We start from the raw sequence: 22,576 nt of genomic DNA on the forward strand, positions 1-22,576 counted from the left end.
CTTGGGAGAGGCGAAGGTCGAGAGCCATGCGTCCTCCGAAACACAACCCAACCAAGCTGCACTGCTTCACAAGCGCGCAAACAACCTGGAATCCAGTCGCACCAATGTGCCAGAGGAAATACCGTGCACCTAGCGACCTGGTCAGTGTGCACTGCACCCAGCCCGCGACAGGAGTCGCTAGTGCGCGATGAGACAAGGCCAAACCCTCCCTAACCTGGACGACGCTAGGCCAATTCAAGCCCAGAGTCTCTGGTGGCAGAGCTAGCACTGCGATGCAGTGCCTTAGACCACTGTGCCACCCGGGAGGCCTTCACAGTTTTATTTGACATGACTGCACAACCATCAAGATTCATTGTCAGATCCAACAGAAGATCTCTTTGTTACTTGGGACCTAGAACTAGCATCTCTGTTTTGTCCGAGTTTAAAAGTAAAACATTTACCGCCATCCACTTCCTTATGTCTGAAACACAGGCTTTCAAGGGAGGGCAATTTTGGGGCTTCATCATGTTTCATTGAAATGTACAGCTGTGTATCGTCCGCATAAAAGTGAAAGTTAACATTATGTTTCCGAATGACATCACCAAGAGGTAAAATATATAGTGAAAATAATAGTGGTCCTAAAACGGAACCTTGAGGAACACCGAAATTTACAGTTGATTTGTCAGAAAACAAACCATCCACAGAGACACACGGATATCTTTCCGACAGATAAGATCTAAACCAGGCCAGAACTTGTCCATGTATACCAATTTGGGTTTCCAATAACTCCAAAAGAATGTGGTGATCGATGGTATCAAAAGCAGCACTAAGGTCTAGGAGCAGGAGGACAGATGCAGTGCCTCGGTCTGACGCCATTAAAATGTAATTTACCACCTTCACGAGTGCAGTCTCAGTGCTATGATGGGGTCTAAAACCAGACTGAAGCATTTCTTATACATTGTTTGTCTTAAGGAAGACAGTGAGTTGCTGTGCAACAGCTTTTTTCTAAATCTTTTGAAAGGAATGGGAGATTCGATATAGGCCAATAGTTTTTAAAATATTTTCTGGGTCAAGGTTTGGCTTTTTCAAGAGAGGCTTTATTGCTGCCACTTTTAGTGAGTTTGGTACACATCCGGTGGATAGGGAGCCGTTTATTATATTCAACATAGGAGGGCCAAGCACAGGAAGCAGCTCTTTCAGTAGTTTAGTTGGAATAGGGTCCAGTATGCAGCTTGAAGGTTTAGAGGCCAAGACTATTTTCATCAATGTGTCAAGAGATATAGTATTAAAAAACTTGAGTGTCTCTTTTGATCCTAGGTACTGGTAGTGTTGTGCAGACTCAGGACAACTGAGCTTTGGAGAAGTACGCCGATTTAAAGAGAAGTCCGTAATTTGCTTTCTAATGATCATGATATTTTCGTCGAAGTTCATGAATTTATCACTGCTGAAGTGAAAGCCATCCTCTCTTGGGGAATGCTGCTTTTTAGTTAGCTTTGCGACAGTATCAAACATAAATATGGGTTTGTTCTTTTTCTCCTCAATTAAGTTGAAAAAATAGGATGATCGAGCAGCAGTGAAGGCTCTTCGATACTGCACAGTAGTGTCTTTCCAAGCTGGTCGGAAGACTTCCAGTTTGGTATAGCGCCATTTCCGTTCCAATTTTCTGTAAGCTTGCTTCAGGCCTCTGGTATTATCTTTATACCAGCGATCTAGTTTCTTATGGCAAATGTTTTTTGTTTTTATGGGTACTACAGCATCTAGGGTATTCTGCAAGGTTACATTTAGTTCCTCATGTTGGTGGTTAACCGATTTTTGTACTCTGACATCCTTGGGTAGGTGGAGGGAGTCTGGAAGGCATCTAGGAATCTTTGGGTTGTACGAGAATTTATAGTATGGCTTCTGATGATCCTTGGTTGGGGTCTGAGCAGATTATTTGTTGCAAACATAATACAATGGTGGTCCTATAGTCCAGGATTATGAGGAAAAACATTAAGATCCACAATATTTATTCCACAGGACAAAACTAGGTCCAGAGTATGACTGTGGCAGTGAGTAGGTCCGGAGACGTGTTGGACAAAACCCACTGAGTCGGTGATGGCTCCAAAAGCCTTTTGGAGTGGGTCTGTGGACTTTTCCATGTGAACATTAATGTCACCAAAAATTTGAATATTATCTGCCATGACTACAAGGTCCGATAGGAATTCAGGGAACTCAGTGAAGAACACTGTATATGGCCCAGGAGGCCTGTAAATAGTAGCTATAAAAAGTAATTGAGTAGGCTGCATAGATTTCATGACTAGAAGCTCAAAAGATGAAAATGCAGTCATTTTTTTTGTGTCAATTTAAATGTTCTATCGTAAATGTTAGCAACACCTCCGCCTTTGCGGGACGCACAGGGGAATTGGTCACTAGTGTAACCAGGAGGAGAGGCCTCATTTAACACAGTAAATTCATCAGGCTTAAGTCATTATGTTTCAGTCAGGCCAATCACATCGTATGTCAAAATTATGATCAGTGATTAGATCATTGACTATAATTGCCTTGGAAGTGAGGGATCTAACATTAAGTAGCCCTATTTTGAGATGTGAGATATCACGGTCTCTTTCAATAATGACAGGAATGGAGGAGGTCTTTATTCCAGTGAGATTACTAAGGCGAACACAGCCATGTTTAGATTTGCCCAACCTAGATCGAGGCACAGACACGGTCCCAATGGGGATAGCTGAGCTGACTACACTGACTATGCTAGTGGCAGACTCCACTAAGCTGGCAGGGTGGCTAACAGTGTGCTGCCTGCTGCCAGACTAGTCAAGGATCATATCACCTCTACCTTACCTGCAACCTTAGACCCACTTCAATTTGCTTACCGCCCCAATAGATCCACAGACAATGCAATTGCCATCACTCTGCACACTGTCCTATCCCATCTGGACAAGAGGAATACCTATGTAAGAATGCTGTTTATTGACTATAGCTCAGCATTCAACACTATAGTACCCTCCAAGCTCATCATTAAGCTCAAGGCCCTGGGTCTGAACCCCGCCCTGTGAAACTGCGTCCTGGACTTCCTGACGGGCCGCCACCAGGTGATGAAGTTAGGAAACATCACCTCCACTCCGTTGATCCTCAACACTGGGGCCCCACATGGGTGCGTGTTTAGCCCCCTCCTTTACTCCCTGTTCACCCATGACGGCATGGCCACGCATGCCTTCAACTCAATCATCAAGTTTGCCGACGACACAACAGTAGTAGGCTTGATTTCCAACGATGACGAGACAGCCTACAGGAAGGAAGTGAGGGCTCTGGGACTGTGGTGCCTGAAAACAACCTCTCACTCAACGTCAACAAAACAAAGGAGATGATTGTGGACTTCAGAAAACAGCAGAGGGATCCCCCCCCCTATCTACATAAACGGGACCGCAGTACAGAAGGTGGAAAGATTCAAGTTCCTTGGCGTATACATCACTCACAAACTGAAATGGACCACCCACACAGACAGTGTGGTGAAGGCGCAACAGAGCCTCTTCAACCTCAGGAGGCTAAAGAAATTTGGCTTGTCACCTAAAACCCTCACAAACTTTTACAGATGCACAATTGAAAGCATCCTGTCGGGCTGTATCACCGCCTGGTACGGCAACTGCAATGCCCACAACCGCAAGGCATTATCGGGGGCAAACTACCCGCTCTCCAGTACACCTACAGCACCCGATATCACAGGAAGGCCCAAAAAATCTTCAAGGACAGCACCCGAGGCATTGCCTGTTCACCCAGATGTCATCCAGAAGGCGAGGTCAGTACAGGTGCATCAAAGCTGGGACTGAGAGACTGAAAAACAGCTTCTATCTCAAGGCCATCAGACTGTTAATCAACTATCACTAGCACATTAGAGGCTGCTGCCTATAGGCATAGACTAGAAATCACTGGCCACTTTAAGGAATGGAACACTAGTCACTTTAATAATGTTTACATATCTGGCATTACTCATCTCATATGTATATACTGTTTTCTATACTATTCTATGGTATCTTATTCACTTAATAATGTTTACATATCTTGCATTACTCATCTCATATGTATATACTGTTTTCTATTCTATTCTACGGTATCTTAGTCACTTAATGTTTACATATCTGGCATTACTCATCTCATTTGTCTATACTGTTTTCTATATTATTCTACAGTAACTTAGTCCGTTCTGCTTTGACATCGCTCATCCATATGTATATAGTCTTAATTCATTCCTACATAGATGTGTGTGTATTGGGTATATGTTGTGTAATTTGTTAGATATTACTTGTTAGATATGACTGCACTGTCGGAAATAGAAGCACAAGCCTTTCGCTACACCGCAATAACATCTGCTAATCACTTGTATGTGACCAATCAAATTTGATTTGAAATAATTGTGAAGGGTTACACACAAGGTTACATTACACACCTTGATAAAAAATATTCAATGTGAGTAATCCTCTGTGAATCGGTCATTATTTGAACAATATGTCCTACTTTCTGGAACTGTTCCCAATAGGTGAGGAAGGACATTTAGCCTACTTTACCTTAGAAGAAAGGGGTGTGTGTAGTTTACCTACCACCTTGCACGGCACGCTCCTCCCAAGTGTGTGTGGTAAGGGCACAAGTATAGTTACGGTTGAGGAGAAGCTGAAAACATTACTACGTCCGAAGGAAGAGGTAGCTGAAATTCTCTCGTAGTGGTTGTTCAATATGCCCGGCAGCTGACATCTCGCCAAACCCAATTATAAGGTAAATTTCTTGGATTGAAATGGCGCAGTATCTGGACCAGATATAGCGAGGAAGCGCTTCATATTAGAATATACAGAATATGCGAGCGATGCGTGATCTAAAGTTGCACTGGTAACACATAGCCCTGTTGTTGACGGCTGAGGTGCAAATTAGATATAGTTTGACAGTAGTGTTCTCAAAATGAAAGGCAACTACCTGTTTTATAGGAATAGGAAAATGTATCCCAATACAGCTTCATTTGAGGTTGAACATAAACTATTCTACATATGTTTTAAATGTTGATATTTAGTTGCGCTGTCAACCAAACACAATTTAAATATGACTTTTGCCATACAGTAAATAGCCTTAACCTAAAGTTATCTTGCAAACGAATGTAACAGTATCTAGTCAACCTTAAAATGAGTAACACATCGGTGTCTACATTTCGAGGTTAGCATAATGCAACTATACATGTCTTATGTAATCATAAAAAGCGGGAATGTTCAAGATGGCATGCAAGAGTCACAGGATTTAACAATTACCATAAAAATCTGCCAGAATCTCGAACAACATTGATCACTTGCGACGTGTAATTTTAGAAGTGAACTCAACTGCAATCCAGGACATTTGTTTTGTGCTATTAGATGAGGCACAGTGATAACGCATTAGGTTATTGCATATGTAAATGGTTTAACACGCAGTGATGACAACTAAACCAAAAATCTGACATTGTTTTTCCATTAGAATTTGGTTGTGCTTTGAACTTAACAAACGTATAAACGCAACAATTTCTAAGATTTTACTGAGTTACGGTTCATATAAGGAAGTCCAGTCAATTGAAATAAATGCATTAGGTCCTAATCTATGGATTTAACATAACTGCAGCCATGGGTGGGCCTGTGAGGGCATAGGCTGACCAACTGGGCAGCCAGGCCCAAACAATCAGAATGAGTTATTCCCACAAAAGGGCTGTATTACAGACAGAACAACTCCTCAGCACCGCCCACTACCCCTCAGACAATCCCGCAGGTGAAGAAACCTGATGTGGAAATCCTGGGCTGGCGTGCTTACGTGTGGTCTGCGTTTTTGAGGCCGGTTGGACTACTGCCAAATTTTCTAAAACAACATTGGAGGCAGCTTATGGTAGAGAACTTAACATTCAATTATCTGGAAACAGCTCTGTTGGACATTCCAGCAGTCAGCATGTCAATTGCATGCTCCCTCAACTTTAGACATCTGTGGCGTTGTGTGACAAAACCGCACATTTTAGTGGCATTTTATTGTCCCCAGCACAAGGTGCACCTGTGTAATGATCATGCTGTTTAATCAGATTCTTCATATGCCACACCTGTCAGTTGGTTGGGTTATCTTGGCAAAGGAGAAATGCTCAGTAACAGGGATGTAAACAAATTTGTGCACAAAATTTGAGAGAAATAAGCTTTTTGTGTGTATGGAACATTTCTGGGAGTTTTTAATCCAGCTCATGAAACATGGGACCAACACTTTATATGTTGTGTGTTATATTTTTGTTCAGTGTAGATGGTTGTAAGCATAGTGATATTACATTGGGAATTCAGCAAACCTCTGACACTTTTTGAGTGAGTGAATAAAGGTTGATCAATGAGATTTCCACGTCAACCAAATATTACCCACATTTCCATGTTGAAATGACGTGGTGTTCCCAGTGGGATATTAAATGAATTTGGCCAAGGGGTAGTGGTGGAAAAAGTACTCAACCTAATTGAAAATGACTCAAGTGAAAGTCACCCAGTAAAATACTACTTGAGTAAAAGTCTAAAAGTATTTGGTTTTATATATACTTAAGTATCAAAAGTAAATGGATTTGTGAAAATGTACTTAAGTATCAAATGCAAAAGTATAAACCATTTCAAATTCCTTATTAAGCAATCCAGATGGCACAATTCTCCCGTTTTTTACATTTTTTATTATTTTTATTGCCGAATAGCCAAATGGCACACTCCAAAACTCAGACATAATTTACAAATGAATTATTTGTGTTTAGTGAGTCTGCCAGATCAGATGTTGTAGGGCTGACCAGGGATGTTCTCTTGATAAGTGTGGGAATTGGACCATTTTCCTGTCCAAATGTAAGGAGTACTTTTGTCAGGGAAAATGTATGGAGTAAAAAGTACATTATTTTCTTTAGGAATGTAATGAAGTAAAAGTTGGCAAAAATATAAATAGTAATGTACAGATACCCCAAAAACCGACTTCAGTAAAAATACTTTAAAGTACTACTTAAGTACTTTACACCACTGCCAAGAGGTATGTCAAACAAATTTAGAGGGTACAATAAAATGTGACGTAATAGTACAATAGGCTACCCTTCGATGCACGACAGGGCCTGGGCGGCTCACAGGGATCCACATTACTCCATCAATGATCCAGTATTCAACTCAATACTTGTATTCCCTAAAAAAATACGTTTTAAACTGTCATTTAAGATTTAAACTGCAAAACGTTCTCTCTGTCCCATGGCAAAATGTGTGGAATTTCCCTGGGCCCGAGACGTGATTAGTCCAGCCATGCGCTGCAGCAGTCATAGTAAAACAACTTGTATGCTATTTTTATCGCACTCCAAAGTCATAGTTGTGTTCTGATTTTGACGCTGTCTCTGATGAATTCGCTATCTCAAAAGGAATCGCTGGGCTAGCCTACCTGCCTACCGATTTTACAGTTTCAAAATTTTGCCTAGAACAATTTTTCTTTCTCTTTCTTTTTTTTTTTTTTTTTTAGACAGGATGACAGGTGTCTGACTATCAGTATGTGTTGTTGACACAGAGTCAGGACATGCCAGTGCCACAGACAATTGTCTGGAGTTTCTGTCTGTCTGGACTCTATGTACTGAACCTTTCTGGCAGGGTGCACGGGTGAAGTGGCAGCTCACTCTATTGCTCTCTTGCGTGGGTGACCTCATCACTGTTTGCTTATCTCTTTGTTGATTGATGGCCAACTAATCAGTTTCTAAATATTTGTCCATCCTTGAGTCAGTATCAGGAGTAACAGTATGTTTTTTGAAGGATTATTTATATTAAGTCTTGTGACCTAATTATGTAATACTATTTGCTGATGTATTTAAGAACATACACACACACACACGCTCACAAACACACCATCGCACTGCACACTGCCCTATCCCATCTGGACAAGAGGAATACCAATGTTAGAGTACTGTTCATTGACTATAGTTAAGCATTCAACCCCATAGTACCCTCCAGTCTCATCATTAAGCTCGAGGCCCTGGGTCTGAAGCACGCCCTGTGCAACTGGGTCCTGTACTTCCTGATGGCCTGTCTCCAGGTGGTGAAGGTAGGAAATAACACCTCCACTTCGCTGATCCTCAACACTGGGGCCCCACAAGGGTGCGTGCTCAACCCCCTCCTGTACTCCCTGTTCACCCATGACTGCGTGGCCACGCACGCCTCCAACTCAATCATCAAGGTTGCCGACGACACAACAGTAGTAGGCTTGATTACCAACGATGACGAGACAGCCTATAGGAGGTGAGGGCTCTGGGAGTGTGGTGCCAGGAAAATAACCTCTCACTCAACGTCAACAAAACAAAGGAGATGATCGTGGACTTCAGGAAACAGCAGAGGGATCACCGCCCTATGCACATCAACGGGACCGTAGTGGAGAGGTGGTGGAAAGCTTCAAGTTCCTCTGTGTACACATCACTGACAAACTGAAATGGTCCACCCATACAGACAATGTGGTGAAGAAGGTGTAACAGCGGCTCTTCAACCCCAGGAGGCTGAAGAAATTTGGCTTGTCACCTAAAACCCTCACTAACTTTTACAGATACACAATTGAGAGCATCCTGTTGGGCTGTATCACTGCCTGGAACAGCAACAGCACCACCCGCAACCGCAGGGCTCTCCAGAGGGTGGTGCAGTCTGCCCAACCCATCACCGGGGGCAAACTACCTGCCCGCCAGTACACCTATGGTACCCGATGTCACAGGAAGGCCATAAAGATCCTTAAGGACAAAAACCACCCGAGCCACGGCTTGTTCACCCGGCTATCATCCAGCAGGCGAGGTCAGTACAGATGCATCAAAGCTGGGACCGAGAGACTGAAAAACAACTTCTATCAAGGCCATCAGACTGTTAAACAGCCATCACTAGCTTATTAGAGGCTGCCTATAAACATAGACTTGAAATCACTGACCACGTTAATAAATGGAACACTAGTCACTTTAATAATGTTTACATATTTTGCATTACTCATCTCATTTGTATATATGGTATTCTATTCTACTGTATCTTAGTCTATGCCGCTCTGACATTGCTCGTCCATATATTTATACATTCTTAATTCTATTCCTTTGCTTAGATTTGTGTGTATTGTTGTGAAATGGTTCGATATTACTGCACTGTTGGAGTTAGAAACGCAAGCATTTCACTACACCCGCAATAACATCGCCTAAACGTGTATGTGACCAATAACATTTGATTTGATAATTGGCGCTCAAATCAAGAGAAGCAGCAGGCCTCACCTGATACGCATTGTATATCTTGTCCATACAATGGCCCTTTGTACACTCAGCGGGAGCCTCATAGCTCTGCCATCCACTGAAACAATTACTGCACCTCACCCGGTCTAGTCTGCCTGCCTGATTCAGGCAATTTGTTCCTTTCAAAATTGTTGTCTGCCAGCATTCTTCTGAACATTACAAGTGCTATGTTCTGCATAGCAACACTAAGCAAAGGATATAGCTTGTCAATTTGAACGAGAGAGAGGACTTTGATGTCTTGTTGGGCAGGCGTTGTGGTTGAGGATGCCATGGAGTTGGGAGCAGGTGTGAAGTTTTCATTCTCAACTGTTGCGTCTGTGACTAATACGTTGTCATAACACTGAAACCGAGCAAGAAGGTGTTAGACATTAATACATGTTGTGAAATCTGTCACGCACTATGGAAATACTTGTTTCCTTGTTTATTTTAGGCACATGGCCCATTGGCTGTAAATGTATTTCTTTTTTTGTCACAACTCTGGCTTAACTCTTAAATACTGCATGTGATAACTAAGATAATTTCTCACTCACTTACTGAGCCAGGTCATTTTTAATGGAGGTCCAAGGTCAATGGGCGGAGGTCTTCGAGGGCTCTGACAGACAAGAGGACTCTGGTGGGGAGGGTGAGCTGCTGGGTAGCTCCACAGTCACCTTGGCTCCTCTGGTGGCCAACCCTCCTCCCACTCCCGTTCGCCGCTCCCAGCCCCTCGTCATCCACAAGAGCAGGTAGGCCTACCTGACTTGACTTACACAATGGCCATGACTCCATTGGTTGACAGTGAATGACTCAATAGCATTTGACATGTCTTATACTTGCTACCGGCACAGAAGTCAATGAGTCATGTTTGGATATTAAGTCATACTGTATGTCACGTCCTGTTGTTCATGAAGGTTACAAAAGACTCCTAAAAATAGACAGGCCCTTTTTAATTGAAATGTATTGGTTATATTGTGTGAATGTTATTTTCCTTTTTATACATTGTCGTATCCAGTTGTATTGTATTTGCGATTCACTTATTCCATTTAAAAAGTTTTGTATTTTTTCCCCACATTTTTCCAGAATGAATAGCGTGGGACTGTCCTCTGTTCCTTCTATACCCAATCCCTTTCCAGAGCTGTGCAGCCCCTCTCAATCCCCAGTCCTGATTGGCTCTCTCTCACCGCCAAGAAGTGACACCCATGTAAGATCAAGGGCTCAAATCAGCCAGGCCTACATTATTATTATTATGTAATTGGCTTTGCAATCTTCAGGGATATTGTTCTGAATTAATTTGATTGGCAATGGGTAGGTAGAACTGTCACATTGATAACATTGCCTCTTTGGAATACATTATAAGTTAATTTGACTGGTCTGGCAGAGGGGCCCCCAGAGGGGATAGTATGGATTCATGTTATTGACTGAGTTGTTCGCAGGGGTTAATTTGATTGGCTGAGGCCCCTGGGTATGCTTGTGCGTATTTAACACTTGGCGACAGACTGTCACAAAAGCCATAGATGCTCCTGGGCATGACACTCACCACATACAAGCGTGCCACAAGCACATTCTAATACACACATAAAGACAAACAAAAACACACCTTTTTCCTCCAATTACTGCCACAGTATCTTTACTTGTGGTATAGTTGCACAGACAAATTCCATCATGTTGTGACACCATCCATTGTCTGGATTAACATAGATTTATTAGTATGTTTAAAATACTTATGCGTTTAGTGTACTGTATGTACCTAGCTACTAGGTACAAATTGGTTTTGTTTGGCCCCATGGCTATTGCAAACATCAGAGCAAAAATGTTCAACATTTAACTAAGCTATTTTGCTGAAAGAATGAATTCAGCGGATATTGATACCTTGCTCGGAAAGAATGTGCAAACATCCCCCACGAGCAGTGTTGGAGAACATCATTTTAAAAAAGAACTTATGCTACAACGTTACTGACTATGAAAAGTAACTTGGTACATTACTTTTGCCTTACCAAAAACAGAAAACCCTCTGAAGATGCCTTACGTTTAGTCATTTATTCCTATCCCCAGTAAAAGGTGAACACTACCTTCTGAATGGCTTGCGTAGCCTAAACCAGGGGCGCAACTTTCACTGGGGACGGGGACATGTCCCCCCCCCCCCCCCCCACACACACATTCTGAAATTGCATTTTTGTCCCCCTTTGTATCACATTCTAATGATAATACTAACGAGTGTGCTTTAGGACCATGCGGACGCCTTCGAGTGCTCGGGTAGGCTGTTTGGAGTGTTTATCTGACAGAAAAAAATTATATATAATAATTATGTCACCCCCCACTTCTAAAACCAAAGTTGCCCCCCTGGCCTAAACCATCCACAGCCTAATCTATAGCTCTGGACTATACCAACTCGACTAATCATGACAGACCCAATATCTCCTTTACAATACTTTTAAATTAGTTATTTTGTTGATTTATTTATACATAAGTAAATACATAAACTGTATAAAACCAACTGGGTGAAGTAAAATGAGAGTTCAAATACAAGAACAACTGGCTACCACTCTGTTTTACCCACTGATATGAACTGAGCTGTGACCTGTGTAATTGTTGTTCCCCTCCCTTTCTGTTTATGGCGAAGACGGAGCAGGAGAAATTTCAATTCTTATCAACTGAGCCTAACTTGATTATCTAGCTACATTGTTTGCTTTATTACTAGGCAATAAATGGGGCAGTCTCCTGAACCCGATGATCCTGTGTTTGCGTGTGAATCCTGCAAGTAGCTTCAGTCAAGATTCGAGGGGTCACATCTGTCCTTTTCTTCTACCAATTTAAAGTAATGTGAATACTGCAGAGACGGCTATTGTCATCTCGCTAGCTATCTGCCGGCTACCATGCCAGCAACCCACCTCAACGTTTGTGCAGAAACAGGAAGAGTGTGATGAACATAGCCTAGGTAGAGGGATTCCATTTTTTTTAAATTGCTCCAACAAAGAAAAAAGGAAATATTGTAAAAGTAACTGATTACTTAAATTAAAAAAATTCCGCTTTAGGTTACTCGTTACCACCAAAAAGTAATCTGAGTACTCTAATGCGTTACTTGCCCACGAGACTCCAAGCATTTGTTAATTATCTGGCCTGTTATCGTCTCTTGCGGGAACGAGTCTGCTTTCGCTAAATACAAGTGAAGTTTAAATCCAGTTGTACTGGTTTTTGAGTTGGCTGAGGAGAGAGACTGAGCTAGAGGTTGCGTCGGGGGTGTCACAAGTCCTCAATTTAACCTGTACCTGGCTCTCCTCTCAGGCCTTGGGGGCTCGGGCTAGGCCGTGTGCCAATCCCATCAGACCGGTTCTGGAACAAGATAAGAGGAGGGACAGAGGAGGTGTGAGTTCTTGTAAATAAGAGAGCGGGAGCAGGAGAGATTGAACAAGACAAGTTCAAGGGGAGGGTGAAGTGTCAAGGGAGTTAAATAAAGGATTATTTTTGGCTGTCACTATAAAAGCTGTTGACTGATTCTTGCCATCAGAAACACAGTCTCTCACCCTGGTTAAGCTTTATAATGTGACAGTTCCAGAATTGGCCTATTGCTGTCTATTCCTATAGTTAATCTATGATCTCTTTTTCATCCTTTTAATTTATTTTCATTATGTAATTTTTGCCTTGATTTTGGATTAGTTTTTTTTTTGTGTTTGTCTTAGTATGCATGTGTATGTTTGTTGAATATTACGCAATGTACTCTTTCTCAATGTAGTGTCTCTGTCTGCTTCTCTGGTCTAGCTGATCAAGGTGTTCGGCGAGGACAGTCACAGTCGGTCCCTGTGGGTGATACCCAGGGCCACAGCCAGGGACGTGTGCCATTTGTTGGTGCAGACAGCCCATTGTAGCGACCAGGAGAACTGGGCTCTGATCGAGCTGCATTCAGCCTTGGGCCTGGGTAAGACTGGACTGCACACTGTCCAAACATTGCCCAGCAAATGCCATTGGCATTCCAATTATTTGCAATTGTTTTTGGAATGTTTCGTGGGTTGTCTAAAGGCGAGTCTACATCAAAAAGTTTAGACGAGATGAGACAACTGGAGAACGGCGTCCATATTAGGACAGCCTCAGAGTGGGGTTGGTTCCAGACTCACTCTGACTTGAGAGAGCCTGCATACCAAGTAGCTCTGCAGGAAGGTTGGTCACCCCCTGTCCTACACTGTGTGAAGTATTTCTCCCTGCCCCCCCCCCCCCCCCAGAGCGAGTTCTGGAGGACCACGAGGTGGTGGTGGAGGTGCAGGCTGCCTGGCCCTCCGAGAGCGACACCAAGCTTCTGTTCCGCAAGAACTACGCCAAATATGAGTTCTTCAGGACACCTGTGGTAGGCCTGCTGAGCTCTTCTGCCATCCTCCACCATTTTGTCTAGGAAGAGAAGCTATTTCAAAGCCAAATGCCAAAGGCCCTTCTGAATGCATGGTCACACAGAGATCGGCTTAGATGGCTGGAAGGAAACAGTGATTTTAATAGTATAACATGCGAGATGCTCTGACATGTATTCTGTACAAGGATTCTGATAGGATCTTGTGTTATGCCAGATTTTAGTCAGACGTGTTAGTATGTTAATAATCACCGTCATCTGGATGTTCTGGTAGAATCAGTGTTAACATTTTGTTCTTATCACATTCACGTTGCTCATCCTGTTCATTAACACGGCTGACTTCATACACCCACGCACGCACACACAGTATTTAAAAAAATATATATATTTCTTACTTATAAGCATGGTAGGCAGGTTGATTCGCACAGGTGTGTGTGTCTTAACAGACAGTGGGCAAAATCAACCTTTTTTTTGTTAGGTTTTAAACATTTGCTTAGATTTGTGTGACGTCTTGCCTTAACCCCCTTGAAACACTGCTATCAAGACTCGAGCCATTGCTCATAACCCTCCGTACAGCCTCTAGAGAGACCATATGTTATCGAAATAGCCCTTTGGTTTACAACTGTAGCTTTCTGTTACAGCTGTTCTTCCCCAAGCACATGATCTCAGACAGTGCTGATGTCACCAAGGGAATGACCTCAGCGGAACTCATCCAGGTAAGCAGCCTATTGGAGGGAAATGGAGCAAGGCCTACTGCTCTGGTATAGCTTCTCCTTTGTTGTGTATGTTAGGTTTCACTCTTGCTGAGGAGAAACTAGATGTGAACCCCTATATCAGGTTGCCAGGAAAGTGTATCAGGAAACAAATTGAATTGGCAGATATTGAGAATGACATTTCAATCATGTCAGAGGACGTACAGAAACAGTCTTTTGGAATGATTTTTAGATCAGTAGTTGAAGTGATTACATTTTGAACCTTGTTGATTTGTCTATGCTTTTCTTCGGTTTATCCACTGTATTTTTGACCCAGATGTTGTTTCCTTGCCTCTATCCAGAATCTGCTGCAGTCGGGGACATGTCCTGAGATCCAGGGCTTCCTCCACGTCAGAGAGCCCAGCCGCAAAGCCTGGAAGAAGGTCTACTTCTTCCTTCGACGTTCAGGCCTCTACTGCTCCACCAAAGGCTCATCAAAGGTCAGCCATGGAGCACTAGATTTTGACAGAAATAGAACATCCAGAACTGAAAGTAATTTACAAGAAATGGCAAAAGGCACATAAAGATGGTGGATTTCAGAAATGACTTCATTGTTTTAGCACTATGCACAGTTTCTAAACTACGGTGTGTGACATGGTTAAAAAAATAAGCACAATCTACCTTTTTTAAATGATTTTTTTTCAAAATTGGTGATGTCTTGGAGCTAAACTTGGGATCATGTATACTGTGCTAATGACGACACCAAAAAAAGGGTAACGGAGAGTAATGTACAAGAAGTCAAACTTAGCACACGAGGCCTTTGTGGTAAGTGTATGGGATCCACCATTTTTATTAACCTCCACCATTTAACGGCCATTTAATTTAGTTTTACGCTTTCCATAGTTACTGTACAGGTATGAAGATATTTGTAGTATATTGTTTCGATACGCCCCATCGACGGAAAGCTTGGTCGGTGTGACGGTCTGATTGTCTGTCTCTGTGTCCTAGGAGCCCCGTCACCTCCAGTACGTGGCTGACCTGGAAGACCTGAACGTCTACAGTATCACCAACAGCCGCAAGCTCTACGGTGCCCCTGTGGACTTCACCTTCTGCGTCAAGGTAACCACTACAACCGTCCAGGGCGTCATTCAAGAGAGCAATGTTTCAAAGTTGTTCTGAAATGGGATCCTTCCACGTTTCTTTGTGTGTAGCCCAGCAAAGACCGTATTCGTGCGCAGGACTTGAAGTTGCTGTGTGCGGAGAACGAACAAACGCGCACCTGCTGGACCTCTGCATTTCGACTATTCAAGGTGAGGAGAAACCAATACTCGGATATCATTACGTCATGACCTGAACTTTATTATGGAAGCAGATTCATGCCAAAACAAACACAAATAAAACAACATACAAAATGTGGCATACCCATACTGGATAAGATGGTGGATAAATAATAAAGATGTGATAGATACACGCGCTTACCCTTTACTTTTTCCTCCTGTGTCTGCCGAGGCAGTATGGGAGGCAGCTGCATTGTAACTACCAGCTGTCCCAGTCAGCACCTCGTCTACAGGAGGTTGTGTCTCAGCGGTGTGAGTCGGAGGCCAGCCTGGTCGCCATGGACTTTTCAGGGAAGGCGGGGGGCCGGGTCATCCAGAATGCCTGGGAGGCCCAGAGCGCGGAGAGGGAGGAGGGACAGGCGTGGAGGGTGAGGATAACTGGGTCGGATGGTGGGGTGGAGAATGCGACTGGGCAAGGATGCAGATAGGTGATGTGTTATCGTATTTTTAGTTGTATAAATTAATTTGATCCTTTTATTTAATTGACCCGATAAGTCACATTTAGATTTACATCTCTTTTTCAAGTGAGCCCTGGCCAAGAGTGCAGCATACATATAGTTCCACATGAAAAACAACACCACATAAAACTTAACAATGAATGGAAGTTAAAACAGTGCAAAGTGCATAAAATAACATGTTTAAAAACATGTGCAGTCTGGTCAGCAGCCCTCCAATCCGCGATTGAAAATCCTCAATCAGAATACAAATATCTAATTTTAAGTCATTCTCCAATGTTCCAAGATGGAAAAAGAGAGGTGACGAGGAGAAGAAAAATATAGGGATTGGGCTAAGAGGGTCACAGGAGGAATAACAACAAGCCAGACAGAACAAAGTTGTTGTTGGAGGTGTGTTCGCAGTCTGGAGTTACTAGTGACTATGACCTCTCTTGCCTCTCAGAGGAGAGAAGCCTTGAGGTGCAGCCTACCCAACCTTACCCCGGGATCTCGGCCCTCTTGTGAGTCCAGTCAAACAAATACTGTGTCAAATTGTTTCACATTCAGTTTTTCCCAAACAAAATATATATTTGTTCAGTACATTGATCTAAATGGTAAATGAGTGTGTGTTTGTGTGCATTACACAGCCATACACCGTACCCAGCTCTGGTTCCACGGTGGTGTGTCGCGAAAGCAGGCCCAGAGGCTGATCGAGGAACAAGGATTGGTGGATGGGTATGTATGTATGTGTGTGTGCTTGTTGTGGGAACATCTTTGCGTGTAGCTCCTTTGAATGTAGCTCATTTGTATGTAGCTTAGTTTGTAAACAACATGCTCACCTTGGGTGACATCTACCACATTGTGTGTGTCTGTGTGTGTAGGATGTTCCTGATTCGTGAGAGCCAGCAGCATGCCCAGTGTTTTGTCCTCTCGTTGTGTTACAAGCTGAAGACCAAACACTACCTCGTCATCCCTGTGAGTGGACTTTCCTCTCCCCCATTCATGTGAACCTTGCCCTTTCATTATGAGATAGAAAGCCTATAAGGACAGTCTAGTCATAATTATACTAGGTAGATATAAAAAACAAACGTATCCCAAGTGGGTGTGACACCTACTCCCGTTGCCTGCTCCACTGCTGCTTGGATTCCACCTGGTGATCTGTTCACTGTCTGCACTGGCCTGTCTACCCCCCTCCCCTCTCCTGAATTTTCGTTCACCTCTAGCACACATGCACACATGCTAGCCCCACGTCGTAATTGTTTTTCTTGTGCTGTATGCTATTTGCCTCATAACTCCTGCGTGCTTTGTTGACTATGAACTTACGTGTTTACCCGATCGTGGGACAGACTGTTTGTTCCCACACTCTGGACTCTAATTCTCTATTGGTTACACAGACTCTTGGCCTCCTATCCTATTATAACCAGTTGTGAAAAAAGTACCCAATTGTCATACTTAGTAGAAATAAAGATCCCTTAATAGAAATTTATTTAAGTGAAAGTCACCCAGTAAAATACTACTTAAGTAAAAGTCTAAATGTATTTGGTTTTAAATCAAAAGTAAATGGAATTGCTGCAGTATACTTAAGTATCAAAAGTTAGTGTAATTTTGGTTTTAAGCATTAAACTTTCAAATACCTCTTTGCTTCGGTGTTATCGTCCTCCATCAGCACCGGCCTGTACCCTCCCTGCCCTAAGCTCTCTCCTGGCCCCTTACACCAAGTTGAATTTGTCCTGCTAGGTGACCTCAGCTGGGACATGCTTAGACATCCTGACCAAGTCCTTAAGCAATGGGACTCACTAAATCTTTCTCAGATGATTACCAATCCTACAAGGTATGACTCCAAACACCCAGTAAAGCTACTCTCCTTGATGTTATCCTCATAAATAATCCTGATAGGTATCAGTCTGGTGTTTTCTGTTATGACCTTAGTCATCACTGTTTTACAGCTTGTGTTCATAATGGCTGCTCAGTGAAACGATCTGTCCTGATTTGTCATAGATGCTTGCTAAAAAAGATTAATGAGCAAACCTTCCTTCATGACCTGGCCTCTGTAAATTGGTATAGAATCAGCTTGATCCCCTCTTTCGAAGATGCTTGAACCTTCTTTAAAAAAATATTTTTAGTGGTATTGTTTATTTTTTTATTATTATTATTATTATTTTTTTTAACAAACATACCAAGAAAATTAGAATTAAAAACGGGTTCTGCCCCAGGTTTGACCGTGATGTGGCAGAGTTACTCCACCTCAAGAATTTAATTTAGCGAAACGCTCGGCACACGCATACTCGGGCTGAATGGCTCTCGTTCAGGCAAATGAGAAATAATAGCACTCAGACTATCCGGAAGGCCAAAGTTAGTTACTTTAAGGAGCAGTTCTCTCTCTCTGTGTCCAACCCCAAGAAGTTCTGGAAAATGGTTAAAGACCTGGAGAATGAACCCTCCTCCTCACAGCTGCCCATTTCCCTCTGGTGGAATTATTGTGATCAAAAGGAGAGACTTTTCAATTTCTTACAAAAAACAAAATTAAACTTTATTATTTAATTATTGCAGTAACGGAGCTGGTCGGTAACCACTGCTGGAGGTGATCACTGAGAACTCAACGAGCTGGTTTGAGCCACAGAATTTTTATACCAAAGTCCATCCTCCTTCAGTCTATTTTACAACAGATGTATGAAATGGGTCACATGGTTAAGATTTGTATGAAATATACTTATAATTCACAGCAGACTGTATCTGCTTTAAAAAAAAGGTCCTCATTGTGTAGACACCAGGGTCTGCCCCCCCCCAACTCCATACTGGAGCCATCTCACCCCAGTACCCAAGTGCAGAAACATTAACTCATGCTCTGGAATGCGGTATCACCCAAAGACATCGTACATCTCCTGTCAGTGTTAAATCTCCCAGAGGCCCACTTTCACACAGACACAAAAGAGTTAGAAGAACCCTTTATTCTGTTGCATAAAATAACCATTTGATACAATTACAACATTATAACACAATTTTGCGCTCACGTCCCTTAATGTTGATGATGTGGTTGTTACTGACGAGGAACACATACATGGCTGAGCTCTTTAATCACTACTTCATTAAGTCAGGATTCCTATTTGACTCGTTGCCCGTCCAACATTTCCTCATCTCCCACCTCGTCTAATGTGACTAGCCCTGATGCGTCTCCCTCTTTTTCCACCTGCCCTGCTACCAAGTTTCCCCCTGCAGGCAGTCACTGAGTTCGAGGTGCTAAAGGCGCTCCTTAAATTTGACCCCAAAAAAACATTTGGGTCCGATGGTTTAGACCTTATCTTCTTTAAGGGTACTGCCCCTATCATCGCCAAGCCTATCTCTGACTTTTTTTAACCTGTTTCTCCTCTGGGGAGGTTCCCATTGCTTGGAAGGCAGCCATGGTGCATCCTTTTTTAAAAGGGGGAGATCACGCTGATGCTGTTATAGGCCAATTTCTATTTTGCCCTGTTTTATCAAAAGTGTTGGAAAAACATGTCAATAATCAACTGACTGGCTTTCTTGATGTCTATTGTATGCAATCTGGTTTCTGCTCAGGTTATGGATGTGTCACTGCGACCTTAAAGGTCCTAAATGATGTCACCATTGCACTTAATTCTAAGTAATTTTGTGCTGCTATTTTTATTGACTTGGCCAAAGCTTTTGATATGGTAGACCTTTCCATTCTTGTGGGCCGGCTAAGGAGTATTGGTGTCTCTAAGCGGTCTTTGGCCTGGTTTGCTAAATACCAAGAGTGCAGTGTATAAAGTCAGAACATCTGCTGTCTCAGCCGCTGCCTGTCACCAAGGGAGTACCCCAAGGCTGGATCCTGAGCCCCATGTTATGCTCAATTTACATCAACAACAGCTCAGGTAGGAAGGGCTCTCCTCCATTTTGTATGCAGATGATAGTCTTATAATAGTCTCTAGACTCCTCTGTAAACTGGTCATCTCTGTATACCCGTCTCACGACTCACAGGTTGATGCCTATTTATAAAACCCTCTTAGGCCTCACTCCCACCTATCTGAGATACCTACTGCAGCCCTTATCCTCCACATACAACACCCATTCTGCCTGTCACATTCTGTTGAAGGTCCCCAAAGCGTGCACATAATTTGTCGCTCGTCTTTTCAGTTCGCTGCCGCTAGCGACTGGAACGAGCTGCAAAAAACATTTAAAACGGTTTGTTTTATCTCCATCTCTTCATTCAGACTCGAACATGGACACTCTTACTGACAGTTGTGGCTGCTTTGCATGATGTATTGTCTCTACTTTCTTGCCCTTTGTGCTGCTGTCTGTGCCCGATAATGTTTGTACCATGTTTTGTGCTGCTACTATGCTGTGCTGCCGCCATGTGTTGCTACCATGTTGTCATTTTGTGTTGCTGCTGTGCTATGTTGTCTTAGTTCTCTCTTCATGTTGTGGTGTCTCTTGTCGCGATGTGTGTTTTTGTCCTGTATTTTTAATCCCAGTCCCCGTCCCCGCAGGAGGCCTTTTGGTAGGCTGACCATTTGTAAATAAGAATTAGCCTAGTTAAATAAAAATAATAAATATGATAGTAGAGAAAAAAAAATTGTACAGACAGGTATGCTAGTTATCTAACTCATATGTTTTTGCGCTAATTGTTTTATAGATGAGCATATAGATGATTATTTTATTGTGAAACCCTTGTTTCTCTGTGCAGTGTGAGGAGGACGGTAGGAAGTACTACACCATGGACGATGGCCTCACCCTCTTCATTGACCTACTGCAGCTGGTGGAGTTTCACCAGATCAACAAAGGCATCCTCCCCGTCTGCCTCAAACACCCCTGTGTCTGTGTCGCCCTCTGACCACTTGGTTAGGGACACCTCATATGACCCCAGGGACACCTCATATGACCACTGGGCTAGGTATATATGCAAAGTAGTTCAAACACTGTCAGTTTCACTGCGGCTAGCTAGCCGTACACCGCGTAGACCGCGTCCTTCGCCCCTGTGTTTCGGGCACTGTTTTCCCGATGGCGAGGGCAGGTGTTTGGCAGGCGGGTGTGAACGACACTGTGTGCTGGCTTAGCCAGCTAATCCTGAGGGCGACTTCGGTACACGGGAGGCGGGAGCAGCACTGTTTGCTTGCTTACTAACAAGCTAGCTAGCACACTCCGGTCATTGTTCTTCGCCCACGCCTGTCGGGCATTCATGCAGGAACCGTTGGGGTGCTGGGGGGGGAGAACCAATGGGATGCTCGAGGTGGGAACACCCTTATTTGTGAGCTGCAGTTGCACACTTTTGAAAAGTTACAAATAGCAGCTTGAAGTCACATGCAGTAACTAGTGTGTAGGGGTCTAGACATGGATGGTCACAGCTATACACCCCTAGCAGAAGCTTTTAAATCATGTATTTTTAATTGAAGCTGACTCATTTGTAGTTTCAGACCCCCCCCCCCCACATTTTTTTTTACTTTTTAATTAATTACTTGCAATCCCTGTGAGGGTAAATTTAATTACGCATTTTGCACAGCTTTAGGATCTTGGAGCGCCATCATTCGTAGGATTTTGTGCTGTAACCTAAAGAATTTGACTTGCTAAAGGGCTTGTTCACTCCCTTGTGAAGCAATACCTCTGTGGATAGTTGGCTGGATGGCTATAACTGAGTAGATTCTTCAATTTTAGAAGGTAACATTGTTTACGCACATCCTTTAGGGGCTTGGGGATATACATGTGGAATAGAGCCCCTTTTCAATGTGTGGGATATACAGTGTGCAAGTTCCTGAGTGTACCACTAGGGAGCGCTCTTCATACACCGGATAGCAGAGCCAAAGATGTGAGAGTTGATTTGTCATTGAGGAATTGATCAGGGGCTTACCCAGCGAGGTGTTGTGAATCAGTTAGAAATCAACTCTATAGAGCTATTGGAAAACCATGTTCTTCACATTAGTAATTATCAAGCCTTTTCTGCACAATACATTTCTATCTGAATGTTCTGTATAATTGCACCATCTTGAATAAGCCCCAGGATTGGTGAAATACTGTAGCTACTCAGAATGCCTTGTGAATGTTTTACAATGATGTGTATATGTATGTTTTTAATTATTATTTCATAGTTCACTGTGTATGGTTTTCATACTAGGACACACTACTAGTAGGTGCCTTGTAAATTCATATCAAACTAAGCACTCTTAAATGCATATTTTTGCACAGTGTTGGTTGAGGGAACTATTCTGATGTCTTGTTTTTGTAGTTAGCTGAAAATTAGATGCGGGCTGTTTGTTCCTACCCTGCATGTTCATAGTGTGTACTTGCATGTATGGGATTTCTATCAATGACATCCTGCGACTTTTTTGAAATCTTGCAGTTGCTCATAGCGTTTTATATGAATTAAGTGGTGTTCGATGTGCAACGTATACATCTCAAGTTATTCAATGCCCAAGGGCGGTTTACGTCGTTTGTCACGTTTTACAGTTTTTTTTTCTTCTTCATTGAATTCAATTGTATTGTGTGATATGCAACATGGCAAATATCTATATCTCTTTCGTAACTGTTTAATAAATAACTGATTTCTTATATGGTTT

At 42.8% G+C, this 22,576-nt stretch overlaps 1 protein-coding gene across 1 annotated transcript; it reads left to right on the plus strand.

The window, feature by feature from the left end:
• The first annotated feature begins 4,617 nt into the window (after window positions 1-4,617).
• On the plus strand, window positions 4,618-22,568 carry grb7 (growth factor receptor bound protein 7). Its single transcript, XM_055890856.1, has 14 exons — window positions 4,618-4,740; window positions 9,799-9,981; window positions 10,316-10,436; window positions 12,992-13,148; window positions 13,450-13,571; window positions 14,210-14,284; window positions 14,623-14,760; window positions 15,269-15,379; window positions 15,472-15,570; window positions 15,774-15,965; window positions 16,495-16,552; window positions 16,679-16,766; window positions 16,913-17,006; window positions 20,713-22,568. The coding sequence occupies exons 2-14, from the start codon at window positions 9,809-9,811 to the stop codon at window positions 20,857-20,859; spliced, it is 1,575 nt and encodes a 524-aa protein (XP_055746831.1). The 5' UTR covers window positions 4,618-4,740; window positions 9,799-9,808; the 3' UTR covers window positions 20,860-22,568.
• Window positions 22,569-22,576: the final 8 nt, after the last annotated feature.

This window comes from Salvelinus fontinalis, chromosome 30 (genome assembly GCF_029448725.1).
Source record: "Salvelinus fontinalis isolate EN_2023a chromosome 30, ASM2944872v1, whole genome shotgun sequence".
NCBI lineage: Eukaryota > Metazoa > Chordata > Actinopteri > Salmoniformes > Salmonidae > Salvelinus > Salvelinus fontinalis.